This window comes from Xiphophorus couchianus, chromosome 12 (genome assembly GCF_001444195.1).
Source record: "Xiphophorus couchianus chromosome 12, X_couchianus-1.0, whole genome shotgun sequence".
Taxonomy (NCBI): Eukaryota; Metazoa; Chordata; class Actinopteri; order Cyprinodontiformes; family Poeciliidae; genus Xiphophorus; species Xiphophorus couchianus.
The window spans coordinates 17,823,379-17,849,876 of NC_040239.1; the positions used below are offsets into that span (position 1 = coordinate 17,823,379).

Here is a 26,498-nt window from a genome sequence, read left to right on the forward strand (position 1 = left end):
TTTATTTTGGATTTTTAGGCATTTTTAGGCATTTCACCTCTTGTCATTTCATGTTGTAGTTTGAGTAATTTACTTCACCTCGATGGGCATATTCTATTTGAAATAAATACAGATGATGAAGACCACTTTAAGGATGGTTATATCACCCTAAAATATATTTATCAGCTAGAAATCGTCTTAACAATAAAAATTAATTTATTTAGACCAACATGCACAGTTTTTTTTTGTCAAAACGTTACAAATAATTGTGTAAGAGCTCTCTATTTGTGAAAAGACATAATTAAAAAGAAAAAAAAACGGACATATAATGGCTTGAACACATTCTGAGTTAAAATGACTCAGGAAAATCTTACGAGACAACAGAAAAAAAAATATTTCTTCTTTTTAATATATATATATAGCCTATATCTTAACAGAAGATGGCATGTCAATAATTATTTATGCTATCTCAATAACTAATGGAAAAGCCTCACTCAAATACTTTTAATTGCTAAGCAACTTTTGTATATTTCCACTGGTATTCTTGATGACTTGTCTTTTGCAGAGATTTCTAAGTCTTTGAAATGCCTTCTTGTCATCACTCTAATCTTTTGTTCCCTTCTCAGCTTCTCCAGGTGTGAATAATTTAGGGCTTGTGCCATAGGATTAGTGACAGAATAATAAAACTATTTAAATTCTGCCACCCCTTAATTTTCCTCCCCCATCTGGGAACTTATTTTATATCTTTATGGAAGAGCCCCTGGCACAGTCATTTCCATGCTCAGCATAGATGTCATGAGGTCAATAAACTTTAGTCTACTTAGTTTTTTTTTAACCTGGTCTTGGTCTCGACTTACCTGTCCTACAACTACAGCTAATTTAGACAACGCCCTGCCCTACTTCTACATTATTCCAGTTTATTTTGTAGGATACCAGTGATAACAGGCAGGTGACATTTGTAACCCACACATCATCAGTTTTGTTCAAACTGAGACACTCTCAAGTATGTGTGTGCTGAAACGTAACGTGGTAGGTGTAGTCCACTAAACAATCACAAGGAACCACATCACACAGAGACACACCCATCTGTGGAAGTTCAACCATGCCTTGTTGTATTTTCTGCAAACTGACTTAACGAACAGTGCAGCATGGTGGATCGACTTCATGTTACAGCAGAAGGAGTCATGCAGTTTAAAAGATATTTTAGCTGTTTTGTTGTAATAGATGTGTCTCACTGCATTATGTCTTCTTCCGACAAATTGAAATGACTTTCAAAACTCAGTGACAACATAAAAGCTGAAAATGTCAAAAGCTTTGTGCACAATTTTCACTTCTACGTGCAGGCCTATAGAGGAGGAGTGAAACATGCCTCAGGGAGGAAGAGTGAGTGAAGCTACAACAAAGACACACCCAGTCCAGCAAAGTTTTTGAGGCAGTCTGTGTGGAGCAATAAGAGGGTGTGGCCTTTTTTGCACACTGGGAACAGATAAGTTGAGTTTGCCTTGTAAAGAGGTGCATGAGTCACAGTCGTGAACAGTGAGCCGTTTACTTTCACTCCGCTGGACTCTCTCTCTCACACACACACAGTTCAGCTGCACAAATCAGACCCCCTTTTATCCACTCTCTTCTGCTCTAGCAGTTTTTAGACAAGACATTTTTAGGGAGTAACAAAGAAGTAAAACTCCCAGCCATGAAGGACAAAGTGAAGAAAGGAGGAGGAAGAAATCAAGTCAAAACTGGTGAGTAATCCCTGTAATCACAGGTTTTTCTCTTGTTCCTTCTTTTCCGTTTAGTGGATTCTTCTCCTTCGTGAAGAATGTGTGGAAGTAGGGTGGGAGATCTGGCACAGCACTGACGCTCTAACATGGCTGGTGCTAACTTTTTAGCCTCTTGGGAAAAGTGCAGTTCATTTTTTCTGTTTTTAGGGCATTCCTGATCCTGACTCATTCCTTCAAAATAGCTAAACCCCCCTCTACTGTAACAATCTAGTTATAACAATTTCAAAGAGTAGATTTATTACGAGAAGAAGGAGCAATGCTCTCCAGTATGACTTCTTCACCTTTCTGAACATCTGCCACTCCCCTTTTTACAGAGTTGAATGATTGAATTAGGGTTCAGTGTGTGTTGGTTCATCTCCAAATTAGACTGAGTCAAACGTTTTCCTGTAAAATAATAAAATGTTGGCACCATAATAAAACTGAAAGGTGGTGAATTTAATTACCTGGATGCTTTGTGTTATTACAGTTACATGTAAATGACAAGGCAGTTTTGTATTAGTTTGTTTATGATATTTTAAACTTTCTTATAATCTTGAAAAGTGATCTCAAATCTCAATTCTTCAAAGTTTTTAGGACGTCTCTCAAAGTTGACCCTTCAGAGGAGTGTTTGTCAAGCGATTCAACACCAACTTATGGATCATTCATGCATAAAAAAACAACAGCAATCAGAGCCATGTTTTCACATTACAGACATTTTTTTTAAACATCTTTAACCACTGTGTTGTTAGCAATTTTTCACTTATATGTGTCAAATTTCTAAGTTGCTCCAATTTAAGCAAAAAAACCCACACATTTTGGCAAAATGAAAACTACTGTTTCAGAAATAGAAATGAGACTCTCAAAGCAGCTTATTTTATATATTTTTTTCTGTTAAAATAAAGTAGCAACTTCTGTGGAGAAAATAAATGATGCCTTCTTAGCTTCCAGAGGGGAGGCGTGTTCCTCCAGCCAATAGTGGCTACTCGTTGACTGGAAGCTTTCCAGTAGTAAAGCAGATCCAGATTGACAGCATGGGCAGATAATCTACTGTAGTAGAGAGAACAGTAATCACACACAGATCAGGATTTGTTGTGTTGTGGGCCTTCAGTATTGAATGGAAGAAGTCAAATTTTGGGGGGGTTTGTGTCTCTTGTTACATTGTACAGTCTGCTGATATCAGATCTGGGTGTGGTTGTCATTTCACCTGGAGATGACATCAAGATCAGTAGGCAAATGCAACAGGTTTAGTCACAGATCAGTTTGGGGAACACGCCGAGTCCTGCTTTGCCTCTGGTTCTACATGTGTGTGTAGATCTGTAGCTACGCCCCATTGATCTTCTTCTTGGCATGTTTTTCTTGTCCTATTCATTTTTTTTTCATTAAGACTCTTCAAGTTAGCTGAAGGGGATTTTTGAAAAGGTTTTGATAAACAAAATAAACAAACCACTGATAAAATCAGAGCATATCTTCTCATTATATTCAAATAATCTTTTGATACAGCTATCCAGGTATTTTCCAGGAGAAATTTTCAGTTATTTTCTCCTGTTTCTACAGACACTGTAATTATTCACAGTTAGTTGGGTTTCTCTCCTTCTCACAGATGTAATCAGTGCAGCCAGCGGAGATGATGCTGTTGATATCAAACAAGATGAGGGCACAGCGTTTCCTGTGAAGATCCAAGGAGCAGGAGTCGAGTCGTTTGAACTGCAGGTACAAAAACAACAGTGAGAGGCGAGACGGCACATTAGTTTCACCCTCAGCCATAACCCACAAATTCATTTTGTTTTCATGATCCAGAGTTTTGAGGTCCATTCTGTGTTTGTGCTGTGTAGGTTAACGCATTTTGGCTTGTTCAAGATGCAATAATGGCCTTGCTGTCAAGGAATGAGGTGTGTCCACGTTCAAACTTGTCTCTAGCTCTGGCTGGAACAACACTGGATCCCCATGCTGAGCTGCAAAGCCTTAAGGGCCTTAAAGCAGGAGCTCTCATTCGCCTGGTGGAAGGTATACTCTTATTTCAATTTATTTTTTCTGTGTGAGTTCTTGCTGTAGCTGCACAATTGGGTAATAATTAAATCTAGTGACATGATATATTTGTCCTATTCTGGTTAGTAATTTACACCAGTATTTTAAAAATATAAAATATCCTCATCCCATGAACTTCTTCACATTATGCATATAAATGAAGTCTCCTTAAATCCCCTATTTTAAATTTAAGTTCCCCATTAAGTCTAACTGAATTTAAGCTATGTTGCAAACCAGAAGGGGCAGAAAATACAGTTTCTAGATGTCCAAAGCTTTTAGGTAGATACTCCAAAAGACTTAGTCATAACTGTTCTTGCTCAAGAAGAGACAGGTACTAACACCATCAAGGGTACAGAAAATGAATTAATGTTATTATTAAAAGGTTAGACTTAAACTATCCCAACCATCTGCTCACCACTATGTTCTGGATGCTTTGTGAGAAATGTTGTTCATTTCACAGGTTCAGCAGACTTTTTCCACATCACTGTGACTTTCATAAAGACGGTCAGGCAACACTGGATGCTAACTAATGCTTGTCTCTGCAGAGCCTTATACCTCCCACTCCGCCAGAGTCCACTTGGCTCGGGTTGTGGAGCTGCTGAGAGCGTCCGGACCTCACGATGCACTCAGAGAAGGACAATCACCAAGCGTACTAGAGACACTCACACACACACCTGGTAAATGCACAAAGAAACAGCCCACTGAAACAAGAGGGCAACAAAAAGTCACAAGATGGTTTCTGACTCATTCTGAAATCTCTCTCCCTCCCCTACTACAGACTCGAGCCTACCAAATGGAAAGAGCCTGAAGCGCTCGTTAAGCAATTCAAAGGGAGAATCAGCCAACCAGGATGGACCCCCACCTGAGTACCTCTTGCCTGGCTCCTCAGAAAGACCCCTTATGGCTCTGCTGCCACACAGTTCTCAACCAGAGGTGGATTCATACCAGAGTCTGTCTGGGAATTTGGCTTGTTTGACCCAAAGAAAGCACAAGTTTACAATTTTCTTCTTCATCTGTGTTTCAACAGGCTCCCAGTTACCTGAAGGACTTGTCCCTCAGCTGCTGGCACCCCCCACCAGGACACAGGAAGCTGCAGGGAGACTTCATGTACATGACAGTGGTGACAATAGAGGGTCGGCATTGTGATATCACATCCTGTCCCAAAGGTTTCTTCCTGAACAAGTGAGCACAGTTACAATAGAAATTATCTTATTTTCTGACTTGACAGCAATAATTAGATAACTAAGTGTTTTGATACTAGAGCAACATCATTATGCAAAAATATCCCACGTTTTAAAAAAAAAATAACAAACATGTTTCAGGTTCTTTTTTTGGGTGGTGGGTGTTATCAATAACACAAAGCGATAATTGTGAAGTTGGAGGAAATGAATACATAGTTTTTAAAATGTCCGGTGTGCACTTATTTGTGTTCAGCCATATTTGCTTTGATTCTACTAAATACAATTATTAGTAAATAGAATTCACCTGTGTGTATTATTTGTCAATAATATCAGTTCTGTTAATTCCTCAATGTTTGTTAGATAACATAGTTGAGCACAAAGTATCATGAAGAGTGAGGATCACTTAAGACAAGTCAGAAAGAAGGCTGAGGAGAAGCTTAACGCACAGTTAGGTTATAAAACAATATCCCAGGCTTTGAAATGTTATGAAAAGCTGTGTAATGCATGGCTTGAAAGTAGAAAAAGGGTGACATATCTGCAAACCTTACAAGGAGATTGCTGGTTGTCTAAACTAACATGCCAGACAAGGAGAGCATTAATCAGAGAAGCTGCCAAGATTTCAGTGGTAATTCTCATGGAGCTTCAGCATTATTTCAGCATGTAGCTGCATTCAGGACAGTCCTGAAAGAAAATATTTTAGAAGCTAGATACTACTTGAGACTGGAGAGGAAGTTCCCTTTCCCACAGGACAGGACACTAAAACACTGCCAGTGCTACAACATAACAGTCTAGATCAAAGTATTTCCATGTAATGGTCCAGAGGCTTTTTGTAAAGGCGATTCAATCTCACTAAGCTGGAGGTATTTTGCAAAGAGGAATGGGCAGCAATTTTAGTTTTTACATGTGGAAAGTTGGTAGATATACTTAGAAAGATTTGCAGCTGTAATTGAATAAAATATTCTATGAAATATTACTTTAGGGCCATGCCAAAATGACCAGATTTCTGTTTGGAAAAACAATCTGAAAACCATGAATCAATTTATTTCCATTTAACAATTATTCATTAAAATGACATGTGTAAATGTTCTAAGGATATATCTGACTTTGTAGGACACTGCAAGTATATCCATCTATATACCGGCTATACCTGCTTGTCACTGCAGAGTCCCTGGTTATTGCAAATGAACAGTGTTAATGTTGTTTCATATTTCTTTTTTTATGTTTAGGTCTACCCACGATATGTTTGACCCTCGTCCTGCGCAGTCTACTCCAGTCTGTCACTGTCTCACCGACTTGCTGTGTCATGTCAGTCCTACTTTCAAACAAGCCTTTACCACTCTCAAAAGCAGGTAAGTAATATTAAATACCACTGGATGCTGTAAGAACTGCTGCGGCTGAGTGTGATGGATACGAATCTGCATAATGCCTCTCGTTCCTCAGGCCACCACAGCCACCAGTAGAGGCAATGCCCACTCCTTACCACACGCTGTGCTGGCTCGGACCTCCCTGCGCCTCTCGTCTCCACAAGAACACCTTCAGTAGATTGGGGGTGGATGAGCAGGCGGCAGCACAGGTTATACACCACACAGCAGTGGTTTGCTGTTGATTTTAATTGTGGACATGTTGCATAAAACATAAATATACCAAGTCTAAGCTGCTTTGTGGGTCTCACCTGTAGGCTCCAGACTGGAATGAGGAGTTACAAGCAGCCAGAGATCTTTCCCAGGGGAGTCTGGAAGAAAGGCTGCAGAGAGACAAAGTTTTGCTACAGGTAAGAAATAAGCCGGTGAAATTTTTTATTTGTGACAGAAGTACAGTTTCTACATCTTTCTGGATTACTTTATCGGTCCTCCTCTTTTTCACTCACGCCTCAGGTTAACAGTGCTTTCGTAAGGACTGCTATGCAGGCAGCTGAGATGGTTGTAGATGGCTTTGTTGAGCCGGTAAATGGAAACCCAGAGGACCCAGCATTCCTTTGGAGTGGCCTGTTCATGAGTCAAGGGGCCACAGGTCCAGTGTTTGGTGGTGAGAGGGGTCGCAGGTAATAAAAGTCTAAAGTCTTTTTGCATACATGGGAGAGAAGATGCACAAAACTGTACATTTATGCAGACGCCACTATTGCTGTCACTCCTTGCAAAGATTTGCATGAAAACAGGACATTAAATTGTTATGGAAACTCTGTCAACCTAAGATGAGACTCTTTGCTGCCGTTCTCTATAAGTGAGCTTTGGAGATGTTTATCTTCCTTACAATACAGCTCGCAGTGTGTGGAAAGAAGATAAACTTTAGTTCTTGACCAGTTGTACTTGCCATATTTCCATATGATCTAAGCTAATTGAAAATATGTGTACTTCAGACTATATGAGCACGTTTAGGAGAGCTGTAATTTTCTTGTGGCTGTTTCCCGAATCATGAAAACCAATATTTATTTGTCTTAGAGAAGTGATATGCCATTCTGTGTTCCCCACATTGAAGACTGACTTTTATATTATGCTGTGGGAACAGCATTTGTTCAGGAGGGAACAAATGCTGTTCCCTTTCTGTTGATAGGAATTAATAATGAAATAAGCTGTTATCCTGTGTAACATAGTACTACTTTTTAAGATAATATGCATTGATGTTTTTGGTTGTAACATGAAAACTTTTAAAGGGGATGAATATTTTTGCAATTGTAGGCATTATTATGGATGCCGAGGAGTGCGACACTCATAACTCTTACAGTGTGATCTCCTCAGATGCCAAGTATTTCACAATGTGGAGTTTTTCCCTCTGAAAAAAGTTAATCAAATTAAAAGTTGGATTTTTAATCAAATATTTAGTGTGACATTATACTATTGTTAAAAAAAGAGGAATTTATTTCAAGGCATTTTCCAACTTTGACTTTGGGTTTCTAATGGATTTTCTTTACTTTATTTTAATATTTTCTGATCTCCTGCTTGCAGGGCAGCTCAGAGGTTGGAGCTTAAATGTGTGCAGGCTTACAGTGACTTAGAGGGGCTGCAGGGGCTGCATACTTTACCCACAGCCATCGTGGACTACAGAGGAGTGCGTCTGTCGGCCCAGGGTCTGGCCCCAGGGTTTGAAAGCTCAGAGCAGGACCAAAAAGATTCTCCTGCCTCAGGGTACTTCTGACCTGTGACCTATATTTGAGCTGTGTGAGACTTCTCTTGTCCATTTGGAGCTAAATCTGTTTCTTCTTCTCTCCTCAGAGGTTTGCTTTATGGGGTGAACGCAGGGCCCCAAGAATCCCGTCAACGCAGACAGCTGCTAGCCTTATTGGCTCAAGCCGCCAAAAGTCTGTTCATCCAGAGACATGTTGTTGTGGCCCCCAAGGGTCACCAGGTACCTCTGTTCACCTCCGTGGACGCTCAGGGCCTGCTGGGGGCTGATGGGAGGTTCTACCTGCTAGACGTATTCAGAAGCTTCCCAGTTGATGCCAACTTCTGTCCAGAGGAGGAAACACAAAGTCAGACAGCTACTGGGGAGGAAGAGAGCAGCAAAAGCTGTAAAGAGAATGAGGAGCAGAGCAACGGGAACGAGAAACAAGGTTGGCCAGAGAATTATCAGAGCGCCTCTGGGCTTCCAAAGAGGTTTCCTCACAGTCTCTGTAGGCTGAGGCCAGAGCTGGTGCAGGCTTTCATTCAGCACAAGTGAGTCCAATGTGAAAGAAAATTTTTATATTCAGTTAGAACTTCTTTTTTTTAAAATTAAGTTTAATATGTTTTATTTATTTTCAGACATTGTCAGTTTACCCAACGTGTGAAGGAGAAGATGGATGAAAATGGAGGATTTGAAGAATGTGCAACAGCTTGTAAGGAGTGTTTCACCACATCCTTGTGAAAGGAAATTCAAATCCTGTTTAACACGAAGCACACATTTTATTCTGGACTAATATTACTTTTCTCCCAGGTGACTCTCGAGCGACTGATGCCGTACGAGCCGCATGCAGAGACGTGGGCTCCGTTAGTGACATCATCTTTGAGATGCGCTTTAACCCAAATGTTTTCTCTCCAGGTATACACTTTAACTATACCTTCTCAGAAACAACAGACAGACAATAGATGTTTACTGGAGCATACATTTCTTGTGTTTTACATTCAGGAATACGTTTTCCTCCCTCTGAGAGTGCATCAACAAACCTGCAGGAGAAGTTGCTGAGAGAAGCTGCAGCTTTCATTATCACACACCAGATACCAGACTTTGTGCGTGTCTTCAATGTTTCAGATTTTGTGCTACAGTTAAATTCTCTGGGACAACAAAATCAGTGCATAATGCGTTTTAATGATTGTGTTTGCAGTTGCAGTGTTGCCTACACAGCAATGAGGCGCCGATGGACGGAGCATCTCTGAGACAGGCGCTACACCAGAGAGGCATCAACCTCCGCTACCTGGGGCACGTGGTGAAGGCTATTTCCCAGTCAGAACACAAGGAGCAACTCAGGCATATAATGGTGTGTTTAATTTCCTCACATTTAATTCACACATTTAAAACTGTCTTATTGTGACTATTTTTTAAATAATGTTCTTCTTTCTCCTGATTTATATTAAACAGAGACCAACAATAGGTGAAATTTTCACCCGCTCAGCAAAAAGAGTGTTCAACCATTTCCTACAGGTACTTTGCAGCATTCAGTAATAACTCCAATATGTTTTTATGTCTGGAAACCTTAATACATGATGGGTAGTAAAAGACTTTTCCAGTTGGAAGTTTACATTCATTCCTTGACAATAGTATGATTTGTGTCAAACATTTTGGGTATCTTATTGCAGGTTTCTCACAACAGTTTGATGTAAATTTGGCCAAGTCCTCCAAACAGAACTGGTTCTAACACATTTTCAGTTCTGCATTTTCTATTAGACTGAGATCAGGGCTTTTCAATAATCAGTCTAAAACATTGACTTTTTGTCTTTAAGATACCTTGTAGCCAAGTTGGTGGTATGTACTCGCATTTTGTAAGATTGTTGTTAAGCCGTTTAAACTTCCTGGCTGATTTTCAAAAATGTTGCTTCAATATTCCCGTGTAAAGTTCTTTCTTTATGCCATTTATTTTGTAAAGTGCACCAGTTCCTCTTCCTGTAAAACATCCACACAAAATAATGCTGCCACTGGTCACTTCACAGTTGCAGATTTCGTTCTGAGTCTTACAGACTTCCCCCTTTTATCTCCAAATGTAACAACTATCATTTGGCCTAAAACGTCACTTTTTGTTTTTATCAGACAGATATATTTCCAAAAAAGGTAAATGATTCTGGCTGGATTTTAATCTGCTTTTGGCGTAATTACTTTTTCCTTTCTGGGGGACTTCAAATTAAGCCAGTATTTCAACAAAGTGTTTTGCTTTTGTTTTGGGGTTGATTGACACATTTCAAACCAAAACACTCTAATCTGGTACAAATAACCTCCTTGAAAAGTATGTTGATGGGACATTGCCCTGGTATTCATACTTGAAAAATCCATGGGTACAATTTTCCTAGGCTTTTCAATGTGGCATGTTGACAAATCTTGAGTCATCTGGAAATACCGAAGCCGGAGCCAGATTTGTGAAACTCAAAAAGGTCTCTTCCTTATCTTGGTGAATTTCTTTTAATTGTCCTATAATGCCACACAAGGAAGCAGTACTTGAGGTGTCGCCTTACATCTACAGATGTCTATCAGATGTTGTGAATCATCCTTACAAAGCCTTGACTTGCACCAGTAATGGTCCAAAATGAATACGACAGTTTCTGTCCGTGATGAGTGTATGTAAACGTCCTACTGGTACTGTAACAACCGGTGGGGTTCTCCACAGAAAATGTAGCTCAGCATCTCTTCATGTCTGCGTAGGGTGTGGACGTGCCAAGCCTGTCAGCAGCCGTCAGTCATTTCCTCAGTTGTCTTTTGGTTCATCACTTCACACCCTCTCCTGTCGGGGAGGAGGCTAAGAAAAAGTCACGGAGGCGTGGCCGTGGGGCCGGGGCCTCCGAGAGCACGCCCTGGAGCATGCTCACTGGATCTGAGCTGTGGAATCTGGTCTGCCAAGACGCTGTTGAAACATATGATATCTCTGACAGCCTTGGGTGAGAAGTCACAGACCTTGCTCATTCACCCCCTTTGTGTGTTAAGCAATGGTGAAGTTAATGCTTAACCCTAGCCCTTTTCTCATAGTTCAAGTCCGAATCACTTGGTGGAGAACTATGGGCTTCAAAAAGTCTCTTTGCTGAGAGAATTCTGTTTAAAGACCGGAGTGCAGGTAATCAAATATTCAGTTTTGCTTCTTTGAATCAATACTTTGCAATTCTAAAGATGCATTCAGGATAAGACACAATGCATATATTAGAAACACCCTGAAAGCAACAAACTCTCTGAAAACACCACTGAGAACTCTGTATCTGCACCAGCTGAGACTGAGAGACTACGTCCTCGAGAACCAGAACAAAGCGCCCTTCAGTCCTGACGACATCCTTAACATCTTTCCCGTTGTTAAACACATCAAAATGCCGACTGCTGATGCTTCAAAGGCATACCGAGCTGCACAGACTTCCATTCAGAAGGGTATGTCTATAAGAAAAGAAAAAACTATTGAGTACACTGTATGTTTGACACATGCTTTTGAGTGACTCTTGTGTTTATGAATCCTCCATTCTGGTGTGTAGGTCTGCTAGATCAGGCCTACGAACAGCTGAAGGAAGCAGCTTACCTGTATGGCAGAGTGTGTGATGATCTGGACCCTGAGGCCTGTAACTGTAACAGCTTGTTGGCCAAAGTCACCTTCCTGCAGGGGAAAGCAGCTGAGGTATGCTCACAACTTCACAGCCTTTCAACTTCTGACAGTAATGACAGAGCATTAGCAGATTTTAAAGTATTCCAGTTGCATTTTCCAGTAATGGATATCTGTGGCTGATTACTTAAAACATTGCTTTGTGCATTGCAAAGTATCAATGTATCCTCTTGAAATGGTTTCACCTTCTGGCACATTACACCCACAAACATAAACATACTTCATTGGTGTTTTAAGTAATTTTCCAACATGAAGCAGTGTATAATTGAAATTAAAGGAAAAACTATGCATGTTTTTAAAATTAATGTCAAGTTTACTGTACCATGTGCAAACAATTGCCTTGAGAAGTCAATTAGTTAGTAAATGTAGTTCCTCTGTGTGCAGGTTAATTTCAGTATAAATACACATTTATTTACACAACGTTTCATAAAACTTTTCATCTAAACATTAAATAAGTATGGCACAACTAGCAAAGCATGGCTGCCCACCTAAATTGGAAGGTCTTCCAAGGAGAGCATTACCAGAGATGCAGAGATTCGCAGCTCAGGAGGAAAAATCTGTTGACAGATTCTGAGCTCCACAAAACTAGAGTTAATGGATATGTGGCAAAAAGAAAGTGATTGTTGAAAGAAAGCCAAATGTAGTTCTATTTCAAGTTTGTCACAAGCTGTATAGGGGACACAGTAAACATGTGGAAGAACCGGGTCTGGTGAGAGAAGACCAAATAAAATGTTTTGGCCTACAAGCGGAATGGTAGGAGAACTAACAGTGCTAATCACCCTGAATGTGGAAGATGGAGCTAAATTCAGAGCAACCGTGAAAGAAAACAAGCAAAAATGCTACGAGACTAGAGCCAAGATTTACAGTGAAGCAGGACAACTCAAAACATCCAGGGAGAACATTTTTGATCAAAGTATGTTTTTGTGACCAGGTTATAATAGTGAACTAAATCCAATTGAGAATCAATGGCAAGACTGTATATATTGATGTTCACAAACTCATTGTCCAACCTGACAGAGGCTATGGTAATTTGCAAACAGAATGGAGAAAAATTTAAGTGATAAAATGTAAAGTTGTTTGAGACATTGTCCAGTGGACTCCCAGTTGCAGCTGCAGTGAAAGCTACAACTGGAGTCTACATCTATGCAAAAAGGCTCAACTTGGAGGGGTCTGAATACAAATGAACTCCACACGACTCAAATTTTTTACTTGCATGTTTTTCAACTACACAATCATGTACTAGTTGGAGATGCTCTATTACATAAAATCCCAATAAAACACATTTACAATTGTGGTTGTAATCTGACAAAATTGCAAAATGTCCTGTATTTTCCAAGGCAGAGCAAACATGACTGTATTGCTAACTTAACTTCAGTAATTCATCTTGCAACACTGTTATTGTATTTGAGAGTGTACTGCCAAATATTTCAGGATGTTATAAACAAGAACAGCTAAATTTCGACCTTGACTTTTTTTTGTCCTGAAGGCTCGAAGTGTTCAGCTGAAGACAGTGGTCATTAGTGAGAGGGTGCTTGGCTTTGACCATCCAAACACTATACAGCAATATGTGAGTACAGCTCCATGTAGATATTTATCATCACTGTTTACTCATCCGAGTTGTCACAGTGTGAATATTGTCACTGATGTGTGATTTATAGGCACTCCTAGCCGTGTATGCGTATGCTGGAGGGGAGACGACCCTGGCTCAGAAATGTCTTCTCAGAGCTCGTCTGCTAATGTTGACAGTCCATGGAGAAGACCACCCGCACACTGCAACGCTAGATGTAAGTCAAATCAATTTATTATAGTCTAACAAAGAAGGAAATACCGTTTTTGCTGATGGTTCAGTTTTTTTCTCCTACTTGTTTTCTGGTAGAGTTGTCTTGGCCTGGTGCTGACAGAAGATCAAACAGGACAGTTCCTTAAGAATGCTCTAAAACTTAACACTTCATTTTTCGGCCCCACTGATCTGAATACCGCTCTTAGGTATGTTAATTATAGCAAATATCGGAAATTTGGCTGTAACTGAGTAAGTTTTCTTACTGCTTCCATTTTTTTCTGTGCAGCCACCACCTGTTGGCCCAGTGGATGTGCAGTAAAGGAGACTACAGAAGTGCTATGACACATGAGAAAGAAGCCCTCTCTGCCTTTACAGCCTTGGTTCGTAACTCTGTGACACTGAGAGAAAACGTCAGAGGGCTCCTTTTCTTTGTACCTATCTGCTTACATTAACTTTCTACTCCAGTTTGGAGAAGATCACCCACAGACGAGCTGCAGCAAGGAGTTCCTGGGGACCATCACCAAGCAGGCAGTCAAAGTAGAACGCACTCTCAGGCAGACAGGAAGTGAGTCTGCTGAGCAAACCGTTGAGGTAATGTAAGAGATTGTATATATAGATTGTCTAAAATGTGTAAAAACATGCTCAGGTTGTTGTATGCTCTTCTCTCAGTGTCTAAGCCCAACATCTGAAACTGTTCTGGAGCAGATGGTTCTGGTTACAGGGATCAGGAGGATTACACGCAGGTAAATACATTTCTAAACAGACTGTATAGTGTGAAATCAGAAATAAAAAACGATTATTTAGATGACTCGCAACAAATCTGTAGTTCGATTTATTAAAAAGGTTTTCTAGGCCAAGTTCTTTATGGGTGAAGGAACTTGGCCTTCACCTGGGTGAAGGAGAGTAAAGCTCAATTCAAAAAAAACATTTTCCTATTTACACTTTGACATGAACAGATATTTATCTCTCATAGATCTGTTGTATTTTTGTTTTTTGTCACACCAGCAAATACTTCAAAATTTCAAGCACATTTTAATATCAGGCAAAGACAAATGGTTTTCAAAATCTAATTTTATTTCTTGAGGGCACAAAACTATCCTGACCAACCTATCACTAGTGGTGAAAAATGAATTACTTCCACTATTAAATCATTAATTATTGTGAAAAACCACATTTTTAAATTTGAATATGTTGGGCTTAAACTATATTGGTTTCTGCTGGATATAAGTGGACTATTTATCTTAATTGTAAAGATCACAGAAACCAGTAATATTTCCAGGTGTATTAAAATTCTCCAAAGCATAAAAAAATCTACCTGTTTTCAGTTTGATATGTTAAAGTTTCTGTTTTTATTCATTAAAATTTTCACAAAATAGGAGGACTTACATTTATAAATAAAGGCAATACCAATTTTTTTTTATCTCTTTGTGTTTTCATAGTGACAGGTTCCAGGAGTATAAGCAGAAACACCTGGAACGAAAGGCTGCAGCAGCAAAGGAACTGGGATTCAAGCTCCCAATCTGGCCTGTCAACTCACATCTTGTTAGCAGAGAAGATAAAAGCTTGAATAAAGAAAATGGGAAGGAAGCTGGTGACAAAGGAACCGAAGCAGAGATAAAAGACGCAGAGAGTCAACAGGAGAACATGTCTACCGACAGTGGTGCAGGTGTCTTAGCTAACGGTCATGTGGTAGAGCCAGCTGAGCGAAGCAAACATGGAGAGAAAGCTGATGTGGATACTAATGGAGAAGTTGCAGATGGTGAAGCCCAGACAGTGAATGAAGGTGAGAAGCAGTCAGCTTCAGGGGGGAAAAATAGGGAAATAAATGGAGATGTGAAAACAATTCCCAGCCCATCTGCCCTGGGTAGTAAACTAAGCTGGGCAGATATCGTTTCAAAATCTAGCAACGGAACAGGAGGCAAGGCAGTAAATGGAGTCACTGCTAATGGAGCAACCGAAGAGTGAAAACACTGAAAACACACACAGGCTTGTAGGGGCGAGCTTTCTAAAGGCACTGCTGTAAGATGAAACTATCCTTGGATTTAAAATGTAACGTGTTCAAAACAACAGGAAGGTATTTTTAACAAAGACGAGTATTCTTTCATTTTTGAGATGTTTCACTGTCACGGATGCTGTGAGAAACTTGTTTGGCTGCAATTTTTTGTTTCAAAAATAAACTTTTTACTTTGCTGTATTAAACAAATTTTGTCATCTATTAATAAAGTAATCTGGTTTTTGTTGCTTTTCCTGACTCTAGCATGAGCACAAAAGATAAAATAATGTTCGCCAAGCAAGAGAGAGAGAAAAAAGTTAATTTTCCAGCAAATATTTGAACCGTATTTCAGAAGTATATTCTGATTTCTTGACAAAATGAAAGCATAGTGAGTTTAAAATCAAGACTATCCTAAAGGAATATGTCAAGTGTTTTTTTTAATGGAACTCTATGAAATGATTATGAACAATAAACACAGTCATATCAAACACCACAGGTGTCTGTTAGCATGATGTTAACAAGGAAAGACATCAACATGAATCGCTGCTGCCCATGAATCTGGGAAAAATTATGAGACAATATCCATCATTCTGTAGTGAAAAAATATTAGCAGCAAGTAGAAAATCTTTAAGATGGTTACCAACTTTTATTGGAAGTTACCCAAGTAAATTCACTTCCAGGTGGGTGTGAGCGGTCCTCAAGGAATCTGTAAAAAAGCTTGGTGCCAACTCTCAGATGCTCTCTTGGTAAGCATGGTAAGTGGTAAGTGGTACTGCAACAATTAGAAAAAGGCTGAAAACGTAATACCTCAAAATGGTCTTCAGTATTTAGCAATTACCCTTTTTAACTAGTTTAATTAGACGCACTAGTTCTAGATGTACTTAGCAGCGATGCCAATATTTGTCAAAATCTGCATCCTACATATCTGATATTTAGACCCTGGTTCCTCTCAAGTTAGCTTTTGCAGAAAATGTTGGTCGTCAGAACTTCACAGAACGGAAATAATCTTTTTGGTAATGCTACTGCAGTTCAACCAAAAGAAACATTCAAATATATGAAAGTAGTTAACAATAAACAGAAATAAAACACTAAAAATAACAGGCATAAACTAACCCAATGAAAGTAATTATTGCTAAATGAAACCAAACCTGAACTAAATATTTTCTTTTCTTCTCCCGAAAAGGCTCAAAATAAACTTACAATAATGCTGATCTGTCAAATTGAGCATTTATTTTAAAAAAGGTGTATAAATGTTAGGCTTGAAAAAACACCCGTTGTTAGCTAAGACTTGTCTCTCGCGAGTCTAAGACAGATGTTTGTTTCAGTATAATTTCTAAATCTGAGCAATGTTGGTATTGTGGTTCAGGTGAGTCAGTCCAAGTAGATGAGGGGAGTTTGTTTAGTCGGTCTGAAGAAAAAGTGATAATTGCTGTATCACTGAAGACGTCTATCAGACGGGAAGGACAAGGCAGAAGTCTCTCTTCACACAAATCCACAGCTTTGTTGATGTAGCTGTAATCCCGCTTCAATTCCCTCTCGAAAGTCCTGCAGGCAAAGGAAGAAAGAACATCATCTTATCTCAGCCATGATTTCCAATATGGTCTCATTTCATTAATTCCTGGTACACACCTCTCTCTGATGCCGCTGAAGCAGTTTCCAATGATCGTAACCAGAGACAAACAGTGTGGGTTCCAGTTCTGCCACAGCAGGTTGTTGTAAAGAGCTTTTCCACAGTGCATTAGATAAAATAAGGTGGGCTTAGTGGCCAGACGCTTCCCCTCCTTTACAATACAACAAAATAAGACATTGTTTCTTCCATACAAATGGTTATTATTAAGTTATGACGAGTTGCAATAGCTGTAAATGTTGATGTCTGCCTAATCTACTACTATTAAAGTATTATCATAAATTACAGGCTAAAATAAATAGAAAACATAGAAAACTGACTGGATCTGTGATTTGATTAAGTAGTAAAATATAATGCAGCTACCTTTAATATGCATCTAACAGCGTACCCTAAGTCTGAAAAAATAAAATGCATAAGCAGCCAACAACTAACCTCATTTTCTGTGAGCACAGTCAAACCCAGCTCTCTTAAAATGTCCTTTTCTGTGACGGAGAATGCAGGATCATAAAGAGAGCAATCCTTCAAGGGAATCTATAAGAAAGGAAGAACAGCATACCCTCTTAGATTAAACACCATTTAATAAATGTGAGGTATAACACAGATGAAATTGATTCGCTCACATGTCCTGCATCCAGTAGCAGCAGCAACATGGCAAGCTGGTAGCGGGCTGAGACACATGAAGAAAAGGAGCCGAGGCCATAGCACACACACTCCAGCTGCTGGCGTACTGTCGCCTCGGTGTCCTTGTCCTGCTGGCCTTCAGTCTTTATACTGTCTGAAGGTCTTGATAGGGATGTTGAAACTAGAAGCTGATCTAAAGACAAGATTTTCATCAGGCTGCAAGCAAGATCCTTCAAAAACAAAGCTTCAGTCGCTGATATATGTATTCATACCAACTAAGCCCTGATTTGTGTTGGTCCACTTTATGAAATCCTCCAAAGCACACTTAAGTTTGTGATTGAATGTGACAATGTGTGAAAAGGCTCAAGGGGTATAAATACTTTTGTAAGGCACTGTAAATACTGTGAACTACACTTACTTTTCCACTGTTGCCAAATCTCTTCAGCTCTCAGGTCAGACCTAAAGGAGAAGAAATAAAAGCAGTTAAAAGTGTGTGAAGGTAATCTGCTGAATTTAAAAACTAACCTTTGGAAAGATTTAATCTCAAAGACTGAGGATATTCATTGAGTTGCAGACGATCTTCATTTCTTACACTGTGTCTCTGATCCGTCTGACGAGTTTCTCAACATCCAGCTGCTCCTGAAGACATACAGAGGGGATTTGATGGTGAGATCGAAATTTCCTTGATGCACCTTTTCCCCGTCTTACTACCTGCCACTCTTCTACAGAATCCGACGACATTTATGTATTACTATGCAGAAATATATGCAGGAATGTCATAAAAGGTATATTTTATGATGCATATTTTTATTGCAATCGTTGTCTGCTGGAGAGCGTATACACGTCTATGGTGGGAAGCCGCTGGCACGAGGGATTATTTTGAGAACAACACAGAAGTTCCTCTTCCGGGGTCACGTCATTTTCAAATCAAAGGAGGCGCAAAATAAAGTAGTGTAACATTTTGTGCACAGATGCGAAGTAACTAAAATCAAAATAATTTGCAAAATTAAAAAAAATAAAGTAAAATAAATAATTTATAGAATGCTCTGAAATATAGACACAGAATACTAGAAATTGTTTATCTAATATACGGAATCTGAATAATATAATATAATATAATATAATATAATATAATATAATATAATATAATATAATAGACAATATTCAATCTTTGATAATCAAAAATATATATATTTTCGTACTTCTCAACAGAGTAACTGAAGTAAAAAAATAAAAGAACAATTCAGTTGTTGAAAGTAAAAACATAACTTAAAACGTAAGTCGGAGAAACAAAGACTTTTATTTTGTTCGTATTCATGTCTATCCTTTCGTTACGTACAAGAATTGACGTTGACGTAACACCAGTAAACCGGAAGTACTTGGATCTGCTAAAACGATCGTTGTCGTTTGCAGAATTGTTTCTATTTTCTAATTTTTAAAAAAACATGTTGTTGATCTCGAATAAGAATATTACATAAACTTTAACGTGAGTATGATAAAATAATTCAGTGTTTTCCAGTTTAAATTGTTTTAACGTACAGACGTATAGATTATGTCCCACGTTAGATTTTGCTAGTTAACATTAGCTTTCATGTCGCCTAATTGTTTGTCGTCGCTAAATAGCAATGTATATATATATAAATTTTTTAACCCTTTTTTGTTACTATTTTATTTATTGTGGTTAACTATGAGCAAATTGCTGCTACAAAAATAATATCCTATTTGTAATCCTAGTTGTTAGTCTGAAGCAGTAAGATTTATATTGTTTCTGAAGGGAAACGCAGTCTTTTCTGACACTTTTAACACAAGTACAAGATTTTTTTCCCCTCAGTTTTCAACCACAAGTTTTGATTACCATCAGGTCACCAATTTTCACATATTCTTCTGTTTTGTTTGTTGTGTTTTTTGCCTCAACATTTAGATGTCCATGTCTCACCTTTACGGGCGGAGGGAGGAGGAGGAGGAAGGTGTGGAGATAGAGAGCTTTGAGGTGACAGACTGGGATCTGGCCAATGAGTTCAACCCGGAGCGTCGCAGGTTCAGACAGACCAAGGAGCAGGCCACCTATGGGATCTGGGCTGACAGGGATTCAGATGAGGATGAGAGACCTAGCTTCGGTGGCAAGAGGTAGTGGCATCTATGCCCATTTCTATTAAGTAATAATAGGTTCAGTTAATGTGTTTTGTAAAAAATATTAATACCCATGGCCTTTTCCTACATTACAACCACTAACCTAAGTACCTTTAATTTAATATGTCAGACCAACACAAACTGAAGATCTGGTTTTATACAAATAAAAATCTTAAAATGTTGTTATATTCATTTACTACCTAACCCAGGTCCAACTTCTCCACAACTTTCTCCCTGACTTGTCTGCTGTGTTACTTGTTCCTTAGCTAATGTTTGCTGAGGCCTTCACAGATCAGCTGAATTCATGCTGACATTAATTACACACAAATGGGCTCTATTTGCAAATATGTTGACATCTGAATAACATTTTTTACACTAGATTTTATTTAATATGCTGAATACAAACAACATTATGTTGGCCTAGCATGTAAAACTTATTAAACCTATTAAAATATATAGACATTTGATGTAACATTAGTAAACCGGAAGTTCTTGGATCTGCTAAAACAATTGTTGTCGTCAGCAGAAATGTTTCTATTTTCTAGTTTTAAAAAAACATGTTGTTTTCTGCTAACAAAACAATTCGTGGTTGGACAAAATGTGGAACATTTCTATTGATCTGATACATTATTCAAGGCACTGTAAATGGTTGTGACATTTTTTTTCCTCCAGGTCTAAAGACTACACTACTCCAGTGAGCTTTGTGAGTGCTGGTGTGCGTAAGACTGCAGCTGAGGAGAAACAGCAGCAACAAGGAGGTTCTGATGACTCTGATGATGATTCCCCTCCAGCACCACCTCCTCCACGTGCGACGGCTCCCAAAAAACTTCAGATGGTGAATTTATTTATGTCTGCATTTTGTCCATTTGCTAACCATTCATTTAAAGAAAATATAGGGAAGAGTAGCAAGACCTTCTTTTAAAATGCTTTGTTTTTCTAGGGTACTTTTGGTGGGAATCAGGCCCAGAGGTTTGCAGGTGGCATACAGTCTGGTAAAGGCATTGGAAACTGGGAGAAGCACACCAAGGGAATTGGACAGAAGCTTCTGCAGAAAATGGGTTACCAGCCAGGAAAAGGTTTGGGCAAGAATGCGCAAGGTGAGTAGAACTGACAGTGATATTGTCTTGTTGTGTAATTTTGTTTACATTTTGTAGTTGGGAAACTTTAACATGAAGTTCTTTTGTCATTGCTGCAGGTATCGTGAATCCCATTGAGGCCAAAGTTCGTAAAGGTAAAGGAGCAGTCGGTGCTTATGGCAATGAGCGAACTCAGCAGAGTCTTCAGGACTTCCCCGTGGTTGACTCTGAGGAAGAGGAGGAAAAGGTAAACTACTGGAACAGATGTCGCCATTCACACTTTTCCCATTTATATCCACTATTGCTTTTGCTTTTCATAACCTGCAGAGCCTCTTTAACGTTATTTGTTTTTGTTTTAAAGGAATTTAAGAAAGAGTTAGGCCAGTGGCGTAAGGATCCGGCTGGGACCGTGGGAAAGAAGAAACCAAAGTACTCCTACAAAACTGCAGATGAGCTAAAAGCTAAAGGTAAAATGGCTTATCGGGGCACACCGGCATCTGCAGGAGAGCTGGCACAAGTCAAGGTATGTCAATGTCTTAGACTGGATTCCTTCATATATGTTCACATGGATTACACAACCGTTTTGGGGGAGTTGGGCTATTGTGTTTAAGCTTAAAAATAAAGTTGCACTCACATTTATGGCCCTCACACACCAGGGTATTTTGTAAAGTATACCCTTGCATACTTTAAAATAAAGTATGCAAGGGTGCATGCATTCTTACTTTTTCAGGCATTGAAATCATCCTTACTTATTCCTCTTCTCTCTCTTACGTCATTGCTAGCTTTGAATGGTTTTATATGGATTCTTACTCATCAAATTTAGAAAGCAGTATTTTTTGTTTATATGTTAACGAATGAGTCATACATGTCACAATGTTAATTTTTCACTGGGCATACTACCTCTGGAGCAAAATGAAGAGTTTGGGGATGAATATCTTGAACATGAGTCCATTGAAGTCTACTATTTAGCATTTTAAATGTAATTTTCCCATGTTTCTCCTGGTTTAGGTCATAGATATGACTGGCCGAGAGCAGAAGGTTTACTACAGCTACAGCCAGATATCCAACAAACACAGCGTTCCAGATGAAGCCCCACCAAGTCTGGCCACCCGCGATCAGAAAGGATCTGGCTTTGCTCTCCCTGAGCTTGAGCACAACCTGCAGCTTCTAATAGACCTCACAGAGCAGGACATTTTACAGGTGAGGTGCATTCAGCAAGAGCAAGACTTAATCTTCATAAAACATTAATAATCTGAGGTACAAATGTAAGAGTTACCAAATGGTTTCTAAGCCTAATTTCTTTCCCTGGTGTATGTTTTGCAGTCCGCCAGGCGTTTGCAGCATGAAAAAGACGTGGTTGTTTCTCTGAGCCACGAATCTCGAGCCTTGCAGAGCCGACTGGACACAGAGCAGGATGCCATTAAAAGAATGGAGACTGTGTTGGCCTTGGTGGAGCGATTTCCTACGGAGGAGACGGCGCCGGGCGAGGGGCCAACCCTGCAGGTTTATGTTACACTGATTATACACTGTAGAGCCTCTATCGTCAAGCATTTTGAGTTTTATAGTTCCAACCCTATTCTTTTAATCACTTCTTCTTCCTCTCTGTTCAGGAGTGTGCCCGTATGTTTGAGACCCTGCAGACTGATTATTATGAAGAGTACAAGACAATGGGACTGGGGGACCTGGCTGTCGCTGTTGTACACCCGTTACTCAAAGAGAAACTCTCCTCCTGGGACCCTCTCAAGGTATTCTTCTACTATCATCATAGCTAAAGAAAATGATGACATTTTTAAGTGGTCCTGCCAACATGTTTGTCTGATTATTTCAGGACAGCTCATACTGTCTGGAAGATATTGGTCAATGGAGAGCAATCCTCGAGTCCCAAGACATGCACTCCAGCGGTCCACATTCAAACATGGATCCATACCACAGGTGATTTTTAACAAAAAAGAGAGACTCAGATGTGCCTCGTGAAGAATTTGTGCCAATCAGAATTTCTATCTAGTCATAATTGACGTGAGTTTCTTATTAATTTTGGGCTTTTAACAAAGCATTTAAAACATTATTCTCTTTTTGTGGGTGGAGTAATCACACAATTAGAGAATTTTAAATACAAAAAGTAAGCGCACAAGTTAGAATTTGATGATATTCTTTAATCCCCACTGCATTAAAATTATGCGTGGAATCTTAAATATATAAATAATGATATTTAGGTAAATCCTAATTAGCAACTTGCAGATAAATTTTGCACCCATGAAAAACTGGCCTAATTCTGATATATTTGATAGCTGTTTTTATTAGACTTTTAGTAGGGGCGAATGTGTATGCATTTCAAATAAATTTCTAAATAAATGTAATCCTATTTAGATTAGAGAATTAAAATATGCGAATTAAAATATGTTAAATTAATTCTTGTTTTTAAAATTCAAGTTGTGTCAATGTTTATAAACATGTAGTAAAACCCCTTATTTAACAGCAGTTGTGCTGGTTATAAGAGGATGTAAACTTCTGTCACTATATTTTAGTTTGTGTTTGTAAAGTGTCTGATGTACTTTTATTCATCCAGACTGTTATGGGAGGTGTGGATCCCAGTGATGCGCTCCTGTGTGTCCAACTGGCAGCCTCGACTAGTTGGGCCAATGGTGGACTGTTTGGATTTGTGGGCCCCTCTTCTCCCCCCGTGGATCCTGGATCAGCTGCTGGAGCAGATGATCTTACCCCGACTGCAGCGAGAGGCAAGACGAAGACCGTCTCACATGATTGTGTATTCTCCCTAATATCAGCATCAGAAGACAGATATTAAGAGTGAACTTCTTTCTTGTTGAAACAGGTGGATAACTGGAACCCTTTGACCGACACCGTCCCGATTCACTCCTGGATCCACCCTTGGCTGCCTCTGCTCCAAGCCCGCCTGGAGCCTCTTTACCCTCCTATCAGGAGCAAACTGTCCAACGCTTTGCAACGGTGGCATCCAAGTGACGCCTCAGCCCGCCTTATCCTGCAGCCATGGAAGAATGTGTTCACAGCAGGAGCATGGGAGGCCTTTATGGTGAAAAACATCATCCCTAAACTAGGTAAGTCCGCAGGGATGCTTAGGACTATGTTTGGCAAATCCATTAATGAATGTGTACTTTGCTGCCCGTTGTTCTCCATTTGTTGTGGCTGCTACTAATTGTAGTCTCTCTTCTGTTCACTGGGGAAGCCTTGTGTCTGGAAGAGCTGGTTATCAACCCTCACCAGCAGCAGATGGAGCCATTTCACTGGGTGATGGACTGGGAAGGCATGCTGTCCCCCTCCAGCCTGGTCTCGCTTTTGGATAAAAACTTTTTTCCCAAATGGTTGCAGGTTAGTGAATGCACTTGGAATAAAACAGATCTTATGGACACATAAACAGATCATCTTCAGGTCTGTACATTATTAAGCTAATTATGTAGTGAGATGTAAGTAGTTTAAATAACATTAAGAAATTTGGAAATTTCAATATATTTTTCTGGACTATGATTCGTTTACAATCAAAGATGGTTAAACTCCAATCAAAAAAGTTGAACTACCAACAGAGACAAACAATATTAATTTTATTCTGCAACTGTAAATGTAATTGTAAATTTAGGAAAGGAAATTATTGTGAAATACTGCAGAGTAAAAGTAGTAAGGCAATTCTGGAGTGCTACTTTCATACGGCATCATGTCTTCCTATGACATTAAAATAAAAAAACAGAGTGATAGGTGTAAAATTTGTCTTCTGCACAAACTTAACAGCTCAGCACTACGCACTTCCTGGGGAGGAGACATCAGATGGAACTGATCAGCCAATTAGTAGTGGAGATCATATGAGGGACACCTCATGTTAGACATCCAGTTAAAAAAAAACCCAATTGTGCAGATTTGTTAACCTATAAAGAAATCTCAGAGTTTCAATAATATAAACAAACTTTTACTTTAGTATATTAACTAGTTATTGTTTTACCTTCAGTCATTTTACAAATATAATTTTCCTACTTAATTAAAAACTGAGTGATATTTTAGGGATCCAGGAGTGTCACCTATAGGAACAGGATGTGATTTGGTTAGACCATTGATTCTACAATTTTATTGGGATTTATAGAAAAGCATTTCTAGTCAGTAATAATATGTTCATAACTTTAATGGGATGTATTTGTGTTGGTTAAAGGTGCTGTGTTCGTGGCTGAGCAACAGTCCAAACTATGAGGAAATTACTAAGTGGTACCTCGGCTGGAAAAGCATGTACAGCGACGTCTTGTTGGCGCAGCCACTAATTAAAGAGAAATTCAACGAAGCTTTGGACATCATGAACCGAGCAGTGTCTTCAGGTATGGGACATTGTCCATATTCGTTTAAAATATGTACTGAAGAACCTTTAAAAAGTTGTTTTGCCTTAAAAAGATATTATTGCATCTCAGCTTGTCTTTCCACTGAAACCTATTTTAACACTTGTTCACTTTTGCAACCACAGGGGGATACATGCAACCAGGAGCAAGAGAGAACATTGCATATCTCACACAGACAGAAAGACGGAAGGACTTCCAATACGAAGCGCTGCAGGAGCGCAGGGATGCTGAGAGTGTGGCTCATAGAGGCATCAGTACTGGTGTGCCAACAAACTTTAAAGATCTCATTCAGACCAAAGCAGAGGAGAACAACATCGTCTTCATGCCCTTAGTGGGCAAACGGCACGAGGGGAAGCAGCTCTACACATTTGGACGTATTGTGATCTTCATAGACAGGGGGGTTGTGTTCGTGCAAGGGGAGAAGACTTGGGTTCCCACGTCTTTGCAGAGTCTCATAGATATGGCAAAGTGAACTTGGACAGAATAAGCATTTGGTTTGATGTTTATAAAATGATTTAAAAAGTAAAGCAACTTTTTCATGTAACTTTAGCACAGTGGTTATTTGTCATGTCTATAAATTTTAAAAATGTCAGACTGAATAAAAATACCTACCATTCACAGACTACTTTCCACAAATAAAACCTGTTTTCTATTTTTATTTATTTATTAATGACCTCTCAGTTAGAATTGACATCTCTTCAATACAACTTTGGACTTTTTATGGAAATACGATGTACGAGTTTGGTCCTTCAATCCTTTTTCTGCAAGTTTATGACAATAATGTCAGATTCAGCATAAGCCAACTCATTACTTTTGTCATTGATGCAGCAATAGTGGGAATTGTCTAATGAGGATGGAACATCCTGCAGTAAGCTGACGTAGGAAGAACTACTACATCTTCAATAAAACGTAGACTTTAGAAACAACGCTGAGCATCCACAGCAGTAACTAGGAACTATCATAGGAAGCTGAAAATTCAGAACCAAATATCTCAAAGGTTATATGCTGCTTTCTGAATTTGAATTAAGAGTTACTTTGATCATTCTCACCAACTTTAACTAGAATAGCATGAAAATGCTAGAGCAACACAGAAAAGAAAGTAAAGACACTCTATTTTTTTGGAGACCAAATTCTAGTAGAGACACAAAAAGACAGCCCTGTGAAAAATAAAATCTATTTTAATCTGTCTATAAACTTCCTGTTGACAGCTATAAATTAATCCT

General features: G+C 39.1%; 3 protein-coding genes across 4 annotated transcripts; 2 read left to right on the plus strand and 1 right to left on the minus strand.

The window, feature by feature from the left end:
* The first annotated feature begins 1,350 nt into the window (after window positions 1-1,350).
* LOC114155232 (clustered mitochondria protein homolog) lies at window positions 1,351-15,678 on the plus strand. The gene is made up of 28 exons (XM_028035014.1): window positions 1,351-1,718; window positions 3,337-3,446; window positions 3,569-3,740; window positions 4,307-4,438; window positions 4,540-4,694; window positions 4,789-4,943; window positions 6,169-6,291; window positions 6,383-6,515; window positions 6,621-6,713; window positions 6,817-6,983; window positions 7,885-8,064; window positions 8,152-8,592; window positions 8,680-8,753; window positions 8,852-8,956; window positions 9,044-9,144; window positions 9,240-9,392; window positions 9,494-9,556; window positions 10,766-10,998; window positions 11,087-11,171; window positions 11,320-11,473; window positions 11,575-11,714; window positions 13,186-13,266; window positions 13,358-13,483; window positions 13,576-13,685; window positions 13,766-13,859; window positions 13,945-14,070; window positions 14,149-14,222; window positions 14,919-15,678. The coding sequence occupies exons 1-28, from the start codon at window positions 1,670-1,672 to the stop codon at window positions 15,442-15,444; spliced, it is 4,155 nt and encodes a 1,384-aa protein (XP_027890815.1). The 5' UTR covers window positions 1,351-1,669; the 3' UTR covers window positions 15,445-15,678.
* A 211-nt stretch (window positions 15,679-15,889) lies between these two features.
* Window positions 15,890-18,612, minus strand: srrd (SRR1 domain containing). 2 transcript variants are annotated; one of them, XM_028035021.1, is made up of 7 exons: window positions 18,432-18,612; window positions 18,313-18,359; window positions 18,139-18,179; window positions 17,720-17,913; window positions 17,532-17,630; window positions 17,102-17,253; window positions 15,890-17,017 (listed from the first exon to the last, which is right to left on the minus strand). In XM_028035021.1, the coding sequence occupies exons 1-7, from the start codon at window positions 18,459-18,461 to the stop codon at window positions 16,750-16,752; spliced, it is 831 nt and encodes a 276-aa protein (XP_027890822.1). In that variant the 5' UTR covers window positions 18,462-18,612; the 3' UTR covers window positions 15,890-16,749. The 2 variants fall into 2 exon arrangements, with proteins under 2 accessions (XP_027890822.1, XP_027890821.1); XM_028035020.1 differs by having other exon boundaries at window positions 18,313-18,612.
* A 468-nt stretch (window positions 18,613-19,080) lies between these two features.
* On the plus strand, window positions 19,081-25,916 carry tfip11 (tuftelin interacting protein 11). Its single transcript, XM_028034530.1, has 15 exons — window positions 19,081-19,206; window positions 19,642-19,847; window positions 20,523-20,685; window positions 20,791-20,947; window positions 21,046-21,173; window positions 21,288-21,449; window positions 21,935-22,126; window positions 22,250-22,429; window positions 22,537-22,671; window positions 22,755-22,858; window positions 23,493-23,661; window positions 23,757-24,000; window positions 24,129-24,271; window positions 25,098-25,257; window positions 25,401-25,916. The coding sequence occupies exons 2-15, from the start codon at window positions 19,642-19,644 to the stop codon at window positions 25,745-25,747; spliced, it is 2,490 nt and encodes an 829-aa protein (XP_027890331.1). The 5' UTR covers window positions 19,081-19,206; the 3' UTR covers window positions 25,748-25,916.
* Window positions 25,917-26,498: the final 582 nt, after the last annotated feature.